The sequence below is a fragment of the Atta cephalotes genome, assembly GCF_000143395.1.
Source record: "Atta cephalotes unplaced genomic scaffold scaffold00056, whole genome shotgun sequence".
NCBI classification, from domain to species: Eukaryota; Metazoa; Arthropoda; class Insecta; order Hymenoptera; family Formicidae; genus Atta; species Atta cephalotes.
Genome location: NW_012130120.1, coordinates 215,423 through 233,769, shown reverse-complemented (window position 1 = coordinate 233,769; position 18,347 = coordinate 215,423). Strand labels below are relative to the sequence as shown.

The following is an 18,347-nucleotide window of genomic DNA, read 5'->3' as shown; positions in this document are numbered from 1 at the left end:
TATGTGTGTGTGTGTGTGTGTGTGTGTGTGTGTGTGTGTGTGTGTGTGTGTGTGTGTGTGTGTGTGTGATTAATGTAATCGAATGTAATTTAACTGTTTAGCGTTACAGAATGTATAAATTAATACAAAACAAATTTTTGCTTACCACTAGAAATAAGTGTAATTATTGATACTTGTTGTTGATTGTAATTTTTGAGAGATAGAAGAAATAATTGGAAAATGATATATAAATAATTAACAAAATCACAAACTTATGTTTTATCTGAAATGTGCACCTACACTCTATTTATATAAAAAGATCCTTTATTCGCAAATATTAAATTTTAAATATTAAATTTATTTAGAAGGATAAAAGAGACAAAATTACGAAATAAAAATTTTAAAACTATTTTTATTCAATAATAAAATTTCTAACTAACATATTGTATTATTTTCAGGGTCATAAATGGAAATGGATGTTTTCTATATGGCAAAGAATCTATTCCAATGCAACTGTGGAAAGTAGTTGATTTAGAAGGATGTCTCTGTTATGCCTTTCTTCCAGTAAATCACATATCAAAAAAAACAGAAGAAAATCAATACAATCAGAAACAGATTGTTGAAATATTGAAAATCGAGACTGATAATATGGTAGAAATTACAGATGATAACAGTGTAATTTATACAGACGTATCGAACGATGTCTATACAGTAAATAAAAACAAAAAAATCTTGTCGGCAGACGAGTTAGATTCGGATGAAGATCAACTTAACAATAAGAAGGAGACCAAGGTTTATACTTGTGATAAGTGCAATATTTCCTTTCCCATGATGAAGATGTTAAAGTTTCATTGGGATCTAATGCACAAACAAGATAAAGATATTATTACGTTCACCTGCAGTTTCTGTACCTTTGAAAGTACCAACAAATCGACCTTTTATTCGCATATTAATAGGAAACATTCCACGAATCGTGTAATTAAACGAAGAAAAAAGCCGCAGGAATACTTGTGTAACTTTTGCGGATTTGAATCTCCAAACCGACGACGGTTAAAAGAACACCTCGATCGTAAACACGGATCCGAGTATAAGTATGACTGTGAGCATTGCGGCAAAAAATTCAAAGTGAAAAGCGATATGAGATTGCATGTACGTTTCAAGCACATGGAGGACCCAGTAGTATGCGATATCTGCAATAAGACCTGCTCCAATACTAATTCACTGTATGTGCACAAAAAGTGGGCGCATTTCAAGCCCAAATATAAATGTGAAATCTGCAATAGGCGTTTGGTCACGCAGGAGAATTTAGATCAACATATCTTTCTACAGCACGAGTCCAGAAAGAGTTTCACGTGCGAAGAGTGCGGTAAATCTTTCAATGACAATCATCGATTGAAACAGCATATGATGACCCACACCGGTGACCGACCGTATGACTGTCATATCTGTGGCAAAGCTTTTGCGCGTAGAACTGCTTACAGACAGCATCTGTTACTTCATACGGGAAAACGACCGTATATTTGTGATATTTGTGGGAAAGCCTTCGCGCAAAAACCTGGATTAATATGTCATCGAAAATGTCATCCTGGAGAGCATCCTCCTTTACCAGTGGTGCACATCGATCACATTCTTAACGATTTTATGAAAAAGTGAAAAAGTTTCAAACATGGAATAATTTCACCAAGACACTCATTTTAAAAAAATAGTATAGAATTTCGTCACTATATATTAACAATTTCAGATTATGTTTTAAAAATTTAATTTGTAATTTTATTGATAAATGCATACTTTAAATTACACCTCACCGATTTTAACGGTTTAATTTCACCATCAGAGTTCGAAAACGTTATCAGGGTGTTCCCATGTATCATTATTCTTGTTTAACATTGGATGAGCAACAAGGATAAAACGATATATGGAAACACTCGGGTAACGTTTCCAAACGCAGCTCAGATATGTTGTAGGGGAAAGTGTTCTGAATAATTCTCTACAAGAATTAAGTGAGGGATGGTAATCGTTTAAAAGAAAAATAAATTAAAGTTCCATAATATGTAAAGGATAATATTGACAAGGGAAGTTATATTATATATGGCAAGAAGTTATATTCCTTTAGGCAGGGAGGAGAGGTGAGGTGAATTTCTAATTTCGCGTGAAAAGTCGGACGACCCTAGGGAGGGGAGAGGTGCGATAGAGCAAACCTCACATTCGGTGAGATGTAACTCAAAATATACATTTATTATCATCTAGTACTTTTATTATCTAGTACTTTTCATCACTATCTTTAATGTTCATACTAGTATGTATGTATGTATATGTATGTAAGATAAAGTGGATCGTTTTGTTTACTTTACGAGCATGATTAAAAATAAAATACATATATAATCTTCAAATAAATGTTAGATTTTACGATCGTTATAATTGTTACGTGAATATCACATAATAATGAGATAAGGTTATAAATGTTATAGTGATACACAGTAGTATGTCAATAAAAATAATCTCTCTGAATGATGGAGAAAATTTATTTGCAATTTAATATCGCATATTTTTTCATAAAATCTTACAAAATTTTTTATAAATACAATTTTTACTATGAGAAATAAATCATAATAATGCTTTTATAAATTTGTTTTATATGATACATAAATAGTAATTAACAATTATGTGTAAATAATTAACAATTATGTGTAAGTATAACAAATTTTATAGAATAGAATATTTACTTCAGTTCACATATCAAGAAGAGGCTTTATTATACACATTTATTTACAATTTTTTTGAAGTAAAAGATTTACATATCAAAAAGAATTTCAGAAACTTACACAATTTCTGTATTTACAGAAATTGAAAGCAAATGTTTCAATCCTTATTTTCATAAAATAATAGCAAAATATATGTCCTATTTTAATCTTTCAAATTGACATAAATAATATTAGAATTGCTCAAATCCTTATGGAAACATTATATTAATATTCATTTTTTATTTTTATTACAGGAAGGTCAATTATACGTGCTTTTGGAATAATTTTTGTTTCTGTCTTGAAGAAAAATCTATGATTATGAGATCTTATTATAAGAACAACATTTTTTTCGGTTCTATTATAATTTTGATAGATAACTAAAAATATTTTTAGAACTACATATAATTATTAAATATTAATTTTTAAACTATGGCATTCTTTTTTTCAATTTTGTAGAAGTTTACAAATTTCTAGGTTGAAAATAATCACAAGTAATTCTTATGAAATAATTCTTTTATAACTTTCCAATTCTTTTATTATTAATTTTCACGATATGAAATATTCAGGATTAAGAATTATGAAATTAAAAAAAAACAATTATTACAAATTCATCGAGTTATAAATTTGCACTTTAATTTACAATTCTGCTATAACAGTTTTATTCTATTTTCTAATATTATATTATATATATATTATAAAATTATGTTACTATGCTAATATATTTAATAGTTTAATATTATGTACAGTGAGTCATAGAAAGGTTGCAACACTTTTTTTCAATAGGTTTCGGAACTAAAACCTTGTTCGTAGAACAGTTAACCTGGTTAAATCCATATGAGTAAGAATGATAAAAACCAAGTGAGCAACTCCAGTGAGCAGAGTGCATTCCGAAATTCATCTAAAAAGTGTTACAATCTTTCTGTGATTGATCCATTGCGATTAATCATTTTTTTCGTTATTCAATCAGAAGTTACCACAGCTACCTTTGTCTTCAAAGATCAGAAGACGAAAATAGCCTTAGCTGTGATTGCATCTGATTACATAAAAAAAAACGTCATTGTTATCCTATAAGCTTTCCACATCAACAAAATTTTTGTTTTTAAACCCCGAGTAGAGGGGTGAGAATAAATTTAATTCTCGTACCAATGTGTCTTCGCAAATTTAGATTTGAATGTAAGTAGTCCAAGATCTGTATACTTGCCAGCTGTGGAACCGTAATAAAGATATATCTTTGTAATGTTGTAGGAAACCGACAGCGGATAGTTTTGCCAGCGAAGCGGAGACGAATAAAACTGGAGCAAAAACATCGACTTTTGCATGTAAACAAGAAAAGAAGTCACAGAAGGGTTATGAAGAAAAATGCAATTCGTTCGTCTGCAATATCTGTCTTAAATACTTCAAGAGCAAGTACTTACTGAAACGTCATGAACTCACGCACACGACGGAGATTATGCGCGGATGTGAAACGGACGTGAAAGAAAATTCTACATTCACTGATGAGGTGCCGCAAAAGCAAGCACCTCTCCCATGCGTAACGTGCGATTTTCGCTGCAATAAGAGATCCACGATGATCGCGCATCTTGCCGAGAAACACGACGGAATCGCAAACAATGACAGATTCGCCGGTGACAAGCGCGAGTTTACCTGCGTCGTCTGCGGTTTGGTGTTCACCCGCAAAGAGAGCCTGAGGTCGCATTTCATCCGTAAACATACTCAACATTATGCTTACTCGTGTGAGCATTGTGGCAAGGGGTTCAAAGTTAAGGGTGACCTCACCACCCATACCCGGTTGAATCATCAGGAGTCACCGGTGGTGTGTGGTGTCTGCGGCAAAACCTGTCGAAATAGCCACAGTCTATACACTCATCAGAAACATGCGCATTACAAGGCAAAATATGAATGTCCGTTGTGCCATCGACGGCTCGTAACACAACAAAATCTGGATCAGCACTTGCTGACGCAGCATGAGAGGAAGGAAAAGTCGGTGTGTGAGCAATGCGGCAAGACCTTCTTCGAAAATTACGATTTGAGGAAGCACATGAGAATTCATACGGGCGACAAACCGTATAGCTGCACAGTCTGCGGCAGAGCGTTTGCCAGGCACAGCAGCCTGAGCCAGCACCTCCTTCTGCATACCGGCGAGCGTATCTACGCCTGCGATGTATGCGGCAAGACGTTTGCTCAAAAGGCCGGTCTTATCTGTCACAGGAAAATTCACTCGGGCGATCTGCCGCCCTTACCGGTGATGCATATCGACCATATACTGAAGGAATTCATTAAGAAATAAAATCGCATAATTTGAAAACGTCATCGGTGCTTTGCGATTTTCATCTTTTGTTTTTCTCTCTCGTAACGATTAAAATGATTAAATAAATAATTTAAATAATTTTAAATAAATAATTATCACATGTATCTACGTACAATAAAATCATACTGTTGGTTAATCGCTGAAATATAAAACAAAAAACGAATTACGAGGCATTTGTTTGTAATGTATTATGACTGATAGCGTTGATACAGATGAAAAATTTAAATGAATTACATTTTTATAAAAAATTATAAAAACTTATGGTAAAAACGGAATTTTTAAAAATCAGTTTTAATTGTAAAAATGAAATTTGCGAAATCACAAATCTTATTATAATAAGATAATAATAAAACAAAACTTATTATGAATGATTTCTAATATTACGAGATATGTGTGAAGCTTGTTAATTCTTATTTTGATTTATTAATATTTTTACATTGAGTTTAATATTTTCATTTGATGCATTTTATTTTATGATAATCTAAGTTTTAAAATTTTACCTTGAAATTTTTAGTTTTTCGAAAAAAAATGTGTAAATAAAAGAATATTATAGAAATATATAAATATACAAATATTTCATTATTCAAAAATATATAAATATATAAATATTTCATTATTCAAAAATATGCAAAAATTTAAAAAAATAATAAACTTATGTTTATTTTTTTTAATTTGCTTTTAAAGTTTAAGCATCATAATTACGCGAATTTTAAGTCAATTGCAATTATAAACAACATTGTTTACGAGACATTTATAGTTCGTATTCTATTGTTATTTATGTTCTAAATATTACTTGACCCATTTTTCATTTCTCATCAATGTTTTTAGTAGTATAATATAATGTATTATTTAGAAATAAGCTAACTTTAACTGGATCTTTCTAAAATTGTTAAAATAAATTGTATTGATTATACTGGATGTGTACTTGTGTGCAATACTTTATTTTTTTTAAATATTTTATTTCGAATTTTCCCATTTTATGACAATTTCATAACTAATGTAGGTTGCAACGGAGTGTAATGCTGATCAACAAGAAGGGTAGTTTTAGCTCCTCGTTTGTGAGTACCTTCGTTGATCTGTGATCTCTGATTAAATTTATATTAGAGAATAAATGATAACTTCTAGCTTATAATTTTTTGCGGTATAAATAAAAATCACATATAATTGTTCTAATAATTATTTCATTCCGTGATGTTTCAGACACCAAGGCGCGTATAATTCTCGTGGCATTTTCATCTTTGGTAATGAATCACTGGTGATGAAGACGTGGCAAATTTTGGAATTTGATGGCAAACCGTATTATGCGTTTGTTCCTGAAGGCGATGTGCCTTTACCGGACGAAGATATACTAGATCAAGTAGAATCATTAGAGGAGGAAGTAGAAATAATAAAAAATGGGAATATTGGTATAGATAATGTAAAACGGAATTACTCGGAGGAGGAATACGTTTGTACGGAAGAGAAATCATACAATGTTGAGAGCATTCTTAACGAAAATGTTGAGGAAATAGAGGAATTGGATATAAAACCGATCATACTAAACGGCATCAGTGAAGCTGTGGATGGCAAAACAGCTGGAGATTTATATCAGGTGAAAGTAGAGGGTAGTATGGTGACTATCGAGAAACTTGCGTCCAATACAGAGACAGATGGGAAAACAACCGAAGATCAGATGGAGGATATAAATGATGATGAGGGAGAAATAGAATATCTTGAGGAAGCAATGCTAGATGTACCTAGCATTGCTCCCTCCCCTAGCAATAAAGCATCGCGTATGAAAACACCTGCCAAGAATTCCAGTGAAGCTATGAAGTGCAAATTGTGCTCGGAGACATTTGATACGATTTTAGCCTTTAGAAAACACGTAGCATGGAGTCATAAAAAGAAGATGTGCATAATAGAAAACGATGCTTATATATGCGCTGTGTGCGGCTTTAAAACTCAGAAGAAGAGTTTGTTTGCCGCTCATCTGGATAGGAAGCATGAAACTTGGAAGTCCCGAAGACGGTCTACCAATACTAAATTTCCTTGTAGTGCTTGCGGTTTTATTTGCAGATCGAAGCATTCCTTGCAGTCTCACTTTACGAGGAAACATACGGACAAGTACGAGCATCAGTGCAGTTTCTGCTCAAAAAAGTTTAAGGTCAAGGGGGATCTAACGAATCATATACGATTTCATCATAAAGAGAAGCCGGTCAAGTGCGACGTATGTGGTAAACTGTGCCTTAATTCCGGTTCGCTTTACGTCCATCAAAAGTGGGCACACTACAAACCTCAATACGAGTGTCATATCTGTAAAAGACGTATGGTAACACAAGAAAATCTGGATCAACATTTGGTGACACAGCACGAAAAACGCGACAAGATAGTCTGCGCGGAATGTGGTAAAACTTTTACAAAGAAAGATTCATTCAAGAGACACATGGTGGTACATACAGGATGCAAACCGCATTCCTGTATGATCTGTAGCAAACCCTTCGCACGAAGATCCCAGTTGCGTCAGCATCTGCTTATTCATACCGGCAAGCGTCCATTTGTATGTGACATATGTGGCAAAGCATTCACGCAAAAGCCAGGCTTGATCTGCCACAGAAAAACTCATCCTGGCCAGCATCCGCCATTACCCGTGATGCCAATCGCAGATTTTGTTAAAGAATTCACTGATGGATATGTACAGGAAATGAACGCGCCAGAGAACGAAGAGGAGATCAATGAGGAAGAAGTATTGAACATTTAATTCGTCATGTGGATATATGTTGAAGTATATATTTTTTTACTAGTGTCTAAAACAGCAAAAGCATGTGATTATTACGGAATAAAAATAAAAATTGACAAATTTCATGTACTTATTGTTAGTACAGAAATATTAAAAGCTTAAGCGGCAATCACAAGCGGAATTTTTATTTATATGTCTTATGTTTTCACGCAGGATCATGTATTGATTATACATGTATTTTAATAATACAATTAGACTCTTTTCAATTTTCATATTGTTTACTCTTTCCTTTGTTTTTTATTAATTATTTATTTTTTTGGCATATTGTTTTTGCGTTTTAGACAAATGTAAAAAGTGAAAGCAAAAGAGAAAAACATAAACAATGAACAATAGAAAATGAAGAGTTAAGTGTCAATAAAACTCGTGATTCTGAAAATTCAAAATAAAGAAAGAGAAAATATCAATAAACAAGTTGTCGATTATTCAAATTTCTTCTAATTATTTAATTTTATTTCTTTAAAAATCCAATTTTATCGATATGAATTTGATATTTATGAAATTCTTTATAATTATCACTAATAAATCTACATATAATGTAGGTTGTTATAGAATTATAAACATTATTTGTCAAAAAATAGTTACAATTTTAAAATTTGACCAGTAATTACTCATTGTAATAAGAATGTACTGATAAAAATATTCCATTGACGATAAGAATATGATTGTAATGTATAATTATTTCTTTATTTCCAAAGTTTGAATAATCGTTTAGGATAACTGAATATATATATAATAAATAAGTTTAAATGTAGATATGTAGCTAGCAATTGTAAATTACATCTTTCTAAGAAGAATAGAAGAAGTGATCTTATCATTTATGTCGGCTTTTCGCATCTTGATGATTATTATTACAGTAAAATTAAAACTGTACATTTCTTTAATCAGTAAATTTCGAATTATATAAGGTTATATAACATCACATAATGTTTATATCTGTGGACTTACTAAAATTAATGAAGAAATATAGCTATACATTATTTCGACGATAATTTTTATTTGATTATTATTCAATATATATTGCTAAACAAAATTATGGCATAGAAAAATTTAGGACAAAAATTGGCCAACATTGATTGACTGACTTTGTGGAAAATTATATCGTAGGAAAAATAACATTTTTTTTTTTTTAATTTATGTTTGAAATCTCTACTTTAAGATGCTATGGCCAGATTTTAAATTTAATGCACCTCTACCACTGTAACTCACAATATGAGAGTGTGTTTGTCATATTGAAAATTGCAAAGTTTGATGGAATGTGTGGACTTTATAAAACTTTTTAGAGGAATATCATTTGCAGCGGCATAAAATTCGAACTTTTCCCTTTAATTAAAAAAAATACGAATTGCTGCGATTTTTTTTGCAAGTTACAACACTTTAAAGTAGCCCCTCGCATTTTTTACATATACTATCAACTGCCGATTATCTGTATTACTGGATATGTTGCGTGTTAAGAAATTTGGCAAGACAACCTGTCAATCTCGGAAACTTGTCACAAACTCTAGTACAAATCTGGAATGACTACGCAGAAAGAAATTAGGACCTGCATTAATATGAGGAGTCAACTGCAAGCAGTAATTGAACAACGCGGAGGCAACACGAATTACTGAAGTTTATATCACTCAGAAACACGATGTGCAAAATCCATCTAACAACCGTGATGCATGTTCGGTAATGCAGATAATGTCAGCAATTTTTGACAAAGTTGGCCAATCTGCTCAAAATTTTCTATGTCATAATTTTTTTGAGCAGTTCTTAATACTATTTTATTGATAAAAGGAAAATAAGACCAATAACACAATATATTTATCAGTGCAAATATTGATTTTGTAAGTAGAAAAAGAATGCAATGTACAATAATAGCTACAATAATACAAATTAATTATAAAGTAATGTAAGTACAATTGGTAAATTAAAGTTATATAAGTTTTCTGTTCAATGTAACATTATTTTATAGAAGATCAATTTAAATAGAAAGTAAATGTAAAAAGAACATGTAATCGGCATACTCAAAATCTTATTTCTTTTCTTCTCTTTTATGTTAGAAATATATTTTATATGAACATTTCATATATTATTTCATTCATTGATATAAATTTAGATTCGCAATCTGTGCATGATATTAAAAAATTTTGCAATTGGAGAGAATATAAGATAATAAACAAATACTTAATTATTTATTCTGTTATTTAAGATTAGATTTAAAAATTAAACAGAAAAATTAGTAATTATTGATTTTAAATCAATAATAATTTTTAGAAAGTGCTTTTTTTATGAATAAGAAATGTCTTTTTTTTGTTTTGCCACATTAAGATAAATATTTTATTCTTTTAAAGGATTCAACAATTTACTCTGACAGTTCGATCAGGAAATATATTTTTGAAGATAAATTAAAAACAATAACAAAATTATATAATATTAAATGAAATGAATATTATATAAATTTGACATTGTATTGTCAGACATTTTTTAAATAAAACATCATTTTATTTGAAAGATCTTTTTATTTAATCTAGTTTAAAAATTTCCTTTTCGAATCTTCAGTTATAATTAAAAGTAAAATATACCGAGACACTATTATATATCCACATTATTAATATTTTTTTTCTTATTTTTTATCTTAAAGAATTCTCTTAGAATTCGTAAAATGATAATTTTTTTGAATGAAAAGTATATTGTGTTAAAATTAAATATAATGCTGTATAACAAAATTTTACCTATTGTGTAAAGTTTTCTATTATATACGTAGAATTAGTGTTATTATATGTAGAGAAATAATATTTTCATTTTTATATAAGAATACGAATTAACTGTTTAAATGTCACATAGTATTTGTATATAGGATCCATTTTAATCTATCCAATAGAATATCTCTCAATTTATCTTTGGAAAATTTTTAAATTTAAGATAAAAATTGCTAAAGGGAAAGGAGATGGTGATCTTGAGATGTCCTTAGAGTCAAATGAGTTATTTAAAAAAATTGTTTAACTGAAATTATATAGTTTTTTTACATAATATGATTTCTTTAGTTACTCTGCATATAAAAGTACTGAGATAAATATATATTGAAAAATATTAACGTAGATGTGTTAATAGTTTTCGAGTTATTTTATATTTTATTTTGGCACATATTGATATGAAATATTAAACATCTTGTAAACTATTCATTTTTTGATAAGTAGTACTTTTTATGTACAAAATAATGAAATGAATCAATTGATGTAAAGAAAACACATAGTTTAATTAAAAAAATATATATTTTGTAGTATATAATCCTGTAGCGTTTTACAAAGCATTAACAAAAGAGTTAAAAAAGTTTATATAATCGCTTTTTTAGTGTTTTGCAAGCGCTGCTATGCTACTTGGGAATTACATAATTTTATTTATTAAGCAATTATATTTTTTTACACTAATTGATTTATCATTATTTTATGCATAAAAGAATTAAGATACAGATTATTAAAAATGAACAGTTTACAAGATATTTAATACTTCATATCAATATGTGCTAGAATAAAATATTATAATTCGAAAACCATTGATCTTTCGATATCTCTACTTTAATAGTTTTTATATGCAGAATAATTTAAAAAAATTATATAATGTAAAAAAAATACATTCTATTAAAAAAATTTCAAGTAATCTTGACCTTAAAGACATCTTCTCAAAGTTAACTAAGCTTACTATTTTCTTTCCTCCTAATAGTAATTGAGCAACTTTTGTCTAAAACAGTTTTGTCTTAAACTTAAGAATTTTGAAATATTTTACTGGATGAATTAAAATAAACCCTGATATATTAAATATCATTCATGTTACATAAAATTAAATAGTTATTATCGGTTTTTGCACGATACATGTTCTTTAGAGGATACATTAATATTAATTTGAATAATTTTACATTGATTGACTTCATATGTGAAAGACATATAGCAGAATTATTTCTTTTAACATATAACTGCACTGAGACAAATTTCTGGTTGGAAATAGACCAGAAAAATTCTGATCATATCAATCAGAAAAATTCTGATCATATCAATCAGAATTTTGGTTATCTTGAGTAGAGTTACAGTAGCTTCAACCAGAAAATTCTGATTTGTTCATTTTCAAACAGAATTCCAATTAATGCAAACAGATTTTTTCCAGTGTGTTCAACAAAATTAGACTAGTAGTAAATCGTGTGCACAGGAGCATAGATTTCTGTTTTAAAGAAATATTTTTGATAATTTTTAATTGTAAATTATACTTATATAAAAATAAATTTAGTTAGCATATATATTTAGTTAAAGAATATTAATAGTATTAATAATAGTATTAACATTGTGATCCTGTTGTAATAGTCTATGCTTGACTAAACTTTTACTTGACTGGCCCAGTCAGCCAAGCCTGTCGAAAACAAATTTTTTAATATTTACAAATTTTGTCGACAAAAACACCAAATAATAAAATGCAAGTTTTGTTAACACAAATCACCGAATTTGTTATCAATTCTGTTTGCAAGTTTGATGTTAATCTAGCGAGAATGCGAAATTTGCTAACAATTTGCTTATTGGATATCTATGCCACTTTCGAAAACGATTCAGATTTTATGAAGCATTTCATAAAGTGGCAATATGCGTAAGTATACTTTGCATTAATCAGATATGTTTAGAGTTTAATGATAATAATAATAATCTTTTTCTGAAACTTTTAGGAATATAATCGGTACGGATTCTTTAAAATTCAACGAAGAACAATCTGTCGCAGTTTCGATTTCCTGAGAAGAAAAATCCAAATTAAAAGTAAGTTTGTATATACAAAAAGCCAGCATGTCAAAAAACCACATTCGTTCTCTATTTTATCTAAGCTTAAAGTGAAAGTTTATAGTGAAAAAACATTCAAGAAATATAGTCAAAAAAAAGAAGTTGAGCAAGAGAATTTGGATCTACAATGACATTCATTTTATTATTCTTAAATCATAGCTTGAAAAGTCATAGAAGGAGTTATCTTCATTTCCGCGGACATTGCGAAGAAGTTGAATTTCATCTCTTGAGTTGAGATCAATTTGTTATTAAAATTCTTTTGAATTATCGAAGAAAAATAATAACATTTCCCTGCGATATTGCTTATACACACAAATACATGCTATGAGAGTATTAGAGTTATGTATGTGTGTGTAATGCCTGCCAAAGAAGGATTCCATAGACATGTGCAATACATGCAATCGATAAACAATATGCGACCTATATGGCCAGTATCTGTTGTGTAAAAGACAGCATATGAGTCGCATCTACAATAGTTTTTTTTTTGGCATGCGTGTAAGAGGAAGTTCATAACAAAAAAGTTGCTTGCACAGCAAGTTATACAATAGTCGAAAGACTATCGTCTACTATCTGCGGTAAGATCTTGAACAGCAAAAACTTTCTAAGGACGCACGTGAGGTATCACGACAATGTGATAATGTGTGGTTGCATAGCAGAAGATCCAGAACAAATAAAAGCAGCATCTACTGATGTACATCAACATTAGATCTGCGACATCTACAGTCAAAGCTTCGAATAGAAGTTTCATACATAAGAAGAATCATCTTGATCCTTTATCTTCTTGATTATCTACATATCAATAGATTGTCTTATCGAAAACCTGCTGAAGACAAAAACGGAAAAGAGGAATTAATGCCTTAAAGAAGAAAAACGAATTCGAGACGTGCAATGTGTCAGACTACGTAAATAAATCTTTCTAAAACTAAGACAAATGTCCGTTTATAGTCATAGTATAAGAATAATAGTTTCACTCAGTTAAAAATAGTGGCGACCGTTCTGCACAATTTTCAACACGGTGATCAGTTTCTCTATTCCCTAAGATTCTTCGCTCTTATTGGTTTTCAACATGGCCGAGTGGGACATAAAAATCAAATGTATCGACATAGAATGAAACTACTGTTTTTACTTATACTGTGTCAAGCCTATTTAAGGCCTCCTTAATCTATTTTTAGATGTTTAGTAGCTCATAAAATAATTTGTAAAGCATCTGAAGATATATTTAAGGAAGCCTTAAATACAGAACTTGACTATGAATACGAATATTAAAAAGATCTTAGTTTTAAATCTTAGTTTTAAAAGGATTTATTTACATAGAGAGAGAATTTTTGCAAGGAGAAGGAAAAATTTATATTATTGTATTAGAATATTTTGTTAAAAAATATTTTGCTAAATAAAACATTTTAGAACAATGATGATTCTTGATGCAAGCATTGTCGGTTTAATAATAATTAATATCATTTGTATATGTATATACAATAGCACTTATAAATATTTTGACATTAATATTTTTGTCATACTTTACGAAAAATTAAATACTTAAATACGATAAAAAAAATCGTAGAGAAGCTTTTGATTATGCATTTTAAAGTGCAAAAATAGGGCTTTAAATCTACGTTTGAATTTTTTTCTACATTTTCCTAAATTATATAAAAAGTATTAAATATTTTTTGCAATATTTTTTTGTCTTATTTTGAAGTGCTGCAGTTTGATGAATCGGACTATATATAACATAAAAATATTTTTTGTAATTTAGAAATAAAGTATTGTAAAACAAAATTTAAATATAGATTTAAAGATTTATTTTTGCGTTTTACAATGCTTGATCGAAAATTTCTCTACGATTTTTTTTCATCGAAATATTTAACTTTTTGTGAAATACAGCAAAAATATTAGTATTAAAACATTTATGCTACTCTTATAAATGTATATTCATATTGATTGTTATATATATTGATTGATTTCTTTTAATAAAAATATTTATATTTAAGTTTTTAGATTGAAAACTGCTAATTGATGTCTTATTTTGATTGAAGAAAGTATATATGTTATATTTTTGTTATTAACATAACATTTACATGTTCTCTAAAGAGTGACAGTATTAAAATTGTTAAAATAATAAACGATAATAAAATAGTAATAATGTTATCTTATGAATTTTTGTTATTTCTAAACCTTCTGTATAGTTCTCCAAGTATCTTCAATCGTAATATCTATATTAAAGAAAGATGCGATTTGTTAATATTTTGTATTATTGTAAGATTTATAATAAAATACTGAAATATTAGCTAAAATAATAAATTTAATAATTGTTAAAAAGACACTGCAAAATTTTCTACAATCTTTATTTTTAAAACTTTGAAACTTTTTACAGAATGTTAAGAGAGCTCATACTTTCCGTTAAAGTTGACTATAATCGAAATTTTTTGTCAAAGTGAAATTTAAATCTTTAAAGGAAAATAGTATAAGCGAGTGAGGCACATTTCTCATATTTTTGTATATTTCTTGACAAAGAATTTTTTTATGTCGTAGGTTTGATTTGCTAGAAATGGACGAAATCAAGAGTGAAGGCATTCGGAATTCTCATGCATTCTTTATCGACACATCTTCGAATATCGCCGATATAATCAACACGGATAGCAGTAAAGAAAATCGGAGTGTAATGAAACGCTTACGTTATTGCTGTGACATTTGCTCGTTCCCATGCCGTACCAAGGAAAATTTAAAAAAGCACATGCATCTTCACAAGAATACATGTAGAATATGTAACGAGCTTTTCGTCACGTCGGAGAAGCTAGAGCATCACATGGTCGTGCATCACGGCGAGCCTAAATATACCTGTAAACTGTGCTACTCTGTTTTATGGAACAAGGCGGACATGAAGAAGCACCTTGTCGTAAACCACTTACTGGTAGACCCTTTCTGCAACACATGCACCACCTGTAATAAGGAATTCCAATCAAAGTACGCAATAGAGAGGCATATGTATAGCCAGCACACGAAACTGTCGGTGGGATGTACCATCTGTAGACGTATCTACAATAGCTTCACCGCGTTGAAGGCACACACCAAGCTCATTCACCTGAAGACCGGTTATCAGTGTGAGATTTGCAAGCGACGTCTCCACACCATGGATTCCCTGGAGAAGCACCTACGACGGCATGAAGGCACGCGAAATATGGATAGTTACATTTGTACAACATGCGGAGAAACTTTTCTCACCAAAAATAATTTAAATAAACACGTGGTCATTCATGGCGACGTCAATCCTTACATCTGTCCGGTCTGCCAGAAGGCTTTTGACAAACGGGCGAATCAAGTGCAACATATTTTGACGCACATGAGTAACGTTTATGCGTGCGACATATGCGGACTGAGATACTCGCGAAGAGCTGCCCTATTATGGCACAGAAAAATGCATCCTGGACCGCTCGGAAAATTGCCGGTTATACCCGTGATAGGCATCGTGAGTGAATTTGTTAAGAACTACATTAGCAAAACGAAAAATTTACCAAATACTTAATTCGAAGTCTGACGGTTAAATCTAGAAAGTACTAACTAAATCATTTATTTAAACGTTACTTTTTTTAAGATATAAAATTTTTTCGAAGATAAATTTTCAATAAATACGTGATTTTACTATAAACGTCTTCAGTAATTGCAATTATAGGATAAGATGTCTTTATTTTTGCTCGAGTATATTACGAATTTCTGTTAATGATGTTATGTGATGTTATATTTTGTAAGAATGCAGTTTGATGTATTAGTTCGTACATGTACAGCGAATTTATTTGAAATATATGAACAATTAATTCAAATCTTTTTTCCAAATTGTTTCTGATTATTCTATTTCCCGATAATTATATTGATCTGTAGAATTTACTTATTCGTTATCAGGTAAGTTACTATTTGCCATTAATTAATTATGCCAAATAATTAATTATGGTACTGATAAGATACTCTTTTTTTTAGGTGATCCGAGAGTTTTGTATTGCATTATGAAAAGCTGATATTTAATTTTCGCAAATCTCTGAAGACTTCTAATCACGTTTAGGAAGGTAACTTAAAAAACAACGACAATAAAACATCCGAATGTTTATTAAATCGTTTCCAATAATTATTATAAATTGTTCCCAGCTATTTCCTTCTCCACCCGATGATTTTAATCGACAGTGTATAAGCAATCTTTCCTTTGATTTATAGCTAATGGTAACACAAACTTTTGCTTTTTTATGTTTTAGAGTGGATCCATTGAACATTGAATTCAATATTCAAAAATCATTCGTCGGAATTGAATGCGAACGGACGGAAAGAGAAAAGTCGTTAATAGAATGTGAAGAACGAATGTCAGAGATAAATACGAATTTAATGAGAGAAAAGCTTAATCAGCAAATCATAATTGAAGAGAATCGACCGATTAGAAAGAAGGCGTGTGTAGAGTGCGATCACTGTCGCCGTAAATTCTTGAAGAAGAGTAACCTCGTTGAACATCTGAAGCAACACAGACACAAATGCGCTGATTGCCCGAAAACTTTCAGCCTGCGACGTTATCTGGCCTCTCATATTGAGAAGAATCATCAGCAGCAGATGTATGAGTGCAGCGTGTGCAAGTATAAGAGTAATAACAAGGGAACCTTGAAGAATCACTACATCCGATTACACACGAGCAACTACGATTACGCGTGCGATACGTGCGGCAAGCAGTTCAAAATAAAAAAGGCTCTGAATCACCATGTGAAGCAAAACCACAGCGAAGCTCCGCCGATTGTGTGCGATGTCTGCGGTCATTTCAGTAAAAATCTCCACGCCCTCAAGGCCCACATGAAATATAGACATTACAAGCCGGAGTTTGTCTGTCGAATATGTCGACGAGGTATGACCACGCAGGAAAATTTAGAGCAGCATCTCATGTGGCATGAAACTAGGGAGAAGGTACTCTGTCCGACTTGCGGCAAGAGATTCCGGGGACGCGATCTGGACTCACACATGAGAGTACACACTGGAGTGAAGCCATTTCCTTGCCCTGTCTGCGGAAAAACTTTTCGACGGCAAACTGCTCAAGAACAACACGTGTTGATCCATACCGGAAAAAGACCATACATTTGCGATATTTGTGGTCAGACATTTGCCCAAAAGCCCGGTTTGATCTGCCACAGAAAAAGACATCCTGGCCCACTGCCTCCGCTACCTGTAGTCTCTATCAAGAATATTGTCACCGAATTCACGAAGGAATACGCGATGAAAAACGCGGTCATAAAGATTGAATAAGATGTATATGTTTGTAGTATTTCTAGTACAACATGTTGAAATGAATTGTGGATGTTAAATACTTCGTGATTACATTGGTAGTAATTAAAAATTTGGTATAAAAAAGATCGCGATGGTAAAATAAGAATTTGAAAAAGTTATTATTTAAACAATATTTTTTATTTATACAGAGAACTACATATAACTTTTATATATTTTGTAGATATAAATGTGATATTTGTATAGATTTTACATTCTTATAAAAATTGTTTTTATAAGAAACTTTTTATATTGATTTTGATATATATAATATCACACTCAAAAATGTTAACTTTAGTAAATGTATACATTGATTACAATAGACTATAATAAGTGTATACAATAAGTGTATACATCTATTAAGTTATTTTGACTATAACGTAATAAAGACACATTTTATGAACAAATATATAATTATATATTTTATATATATATATATATATATATATATATATATATATATA

General features: G+C 30.4%; 3 protein-coding genes across 3 annotated transcripts in view; all 3 read left to right on the top strand.

Moving 5' to 3' along the window:
• The window catches only part of LOC105623370 (zinc finger protein 62 homolog), an 8,142-nt gene extending 377 nt beyond the window's left edge, over positions 1 to 7,765 (top strand). Inside the window, exons 2-4 of the mRNA XM_012204765.1 lie at positions 438 to 1,628; positions 3,966 to 4,967; positions 6,229 to 7,765. Coding sequence (XP_012060155.1) covers positions 438 to 1,628; positions 3,966 to 4,967; positions 6,229 to 7,765 — 3,730 coding nt within the window. The remainder of the gene's footprint in view (positions 1 to 437; positions 1,629 to 3,965; positions 4,968 to 6,228) is intronic.
• A 7,380-nt stretch (positions 7,766 to 15,145) lies between these two features.
• Positions 15,146 to 16,120, top strand: LOC105623369 (oocyte zinc finger protein XlCOF26-like). The gene has a single exon (XM_012204764.1). It carries the CDS (start codon positions 15,146 to 15,148, stop codon positions 16,118 to 16,120), a length of 975 nt encoding a protein of 324 aa, XP_012060154.1.
• An 821-nt stretch (positions 16,121 to 16,941) lies between these two features.
• LOC105623368 (zinc finger protein 658B-like) overlaps positions 16,942 to 18,347 on the top strand; it is a 5,977-nt gene continuing 4,571 nt past the window's right edge. The window contains exon 1 of the mRNA XM_012204763.1: positions 16,942 to 17,847. Within this exon, the coding sequence (XP_012060153.1) occupies positions 16,942 to 17,847 (906 nt within the window). The remainder of the gene's footprint in view (positions 17,848 to 18,347) is intronic.

Excerpts from the sequence above, each read along its gene's own strand:
- LOC105623369 (XM_012204764.1), top strand. The coding sequence starts at position 15,146 with ATGGACGAAATCAAGAGTGAAGGCATTCGGAATTCTCATGCATTCTTT.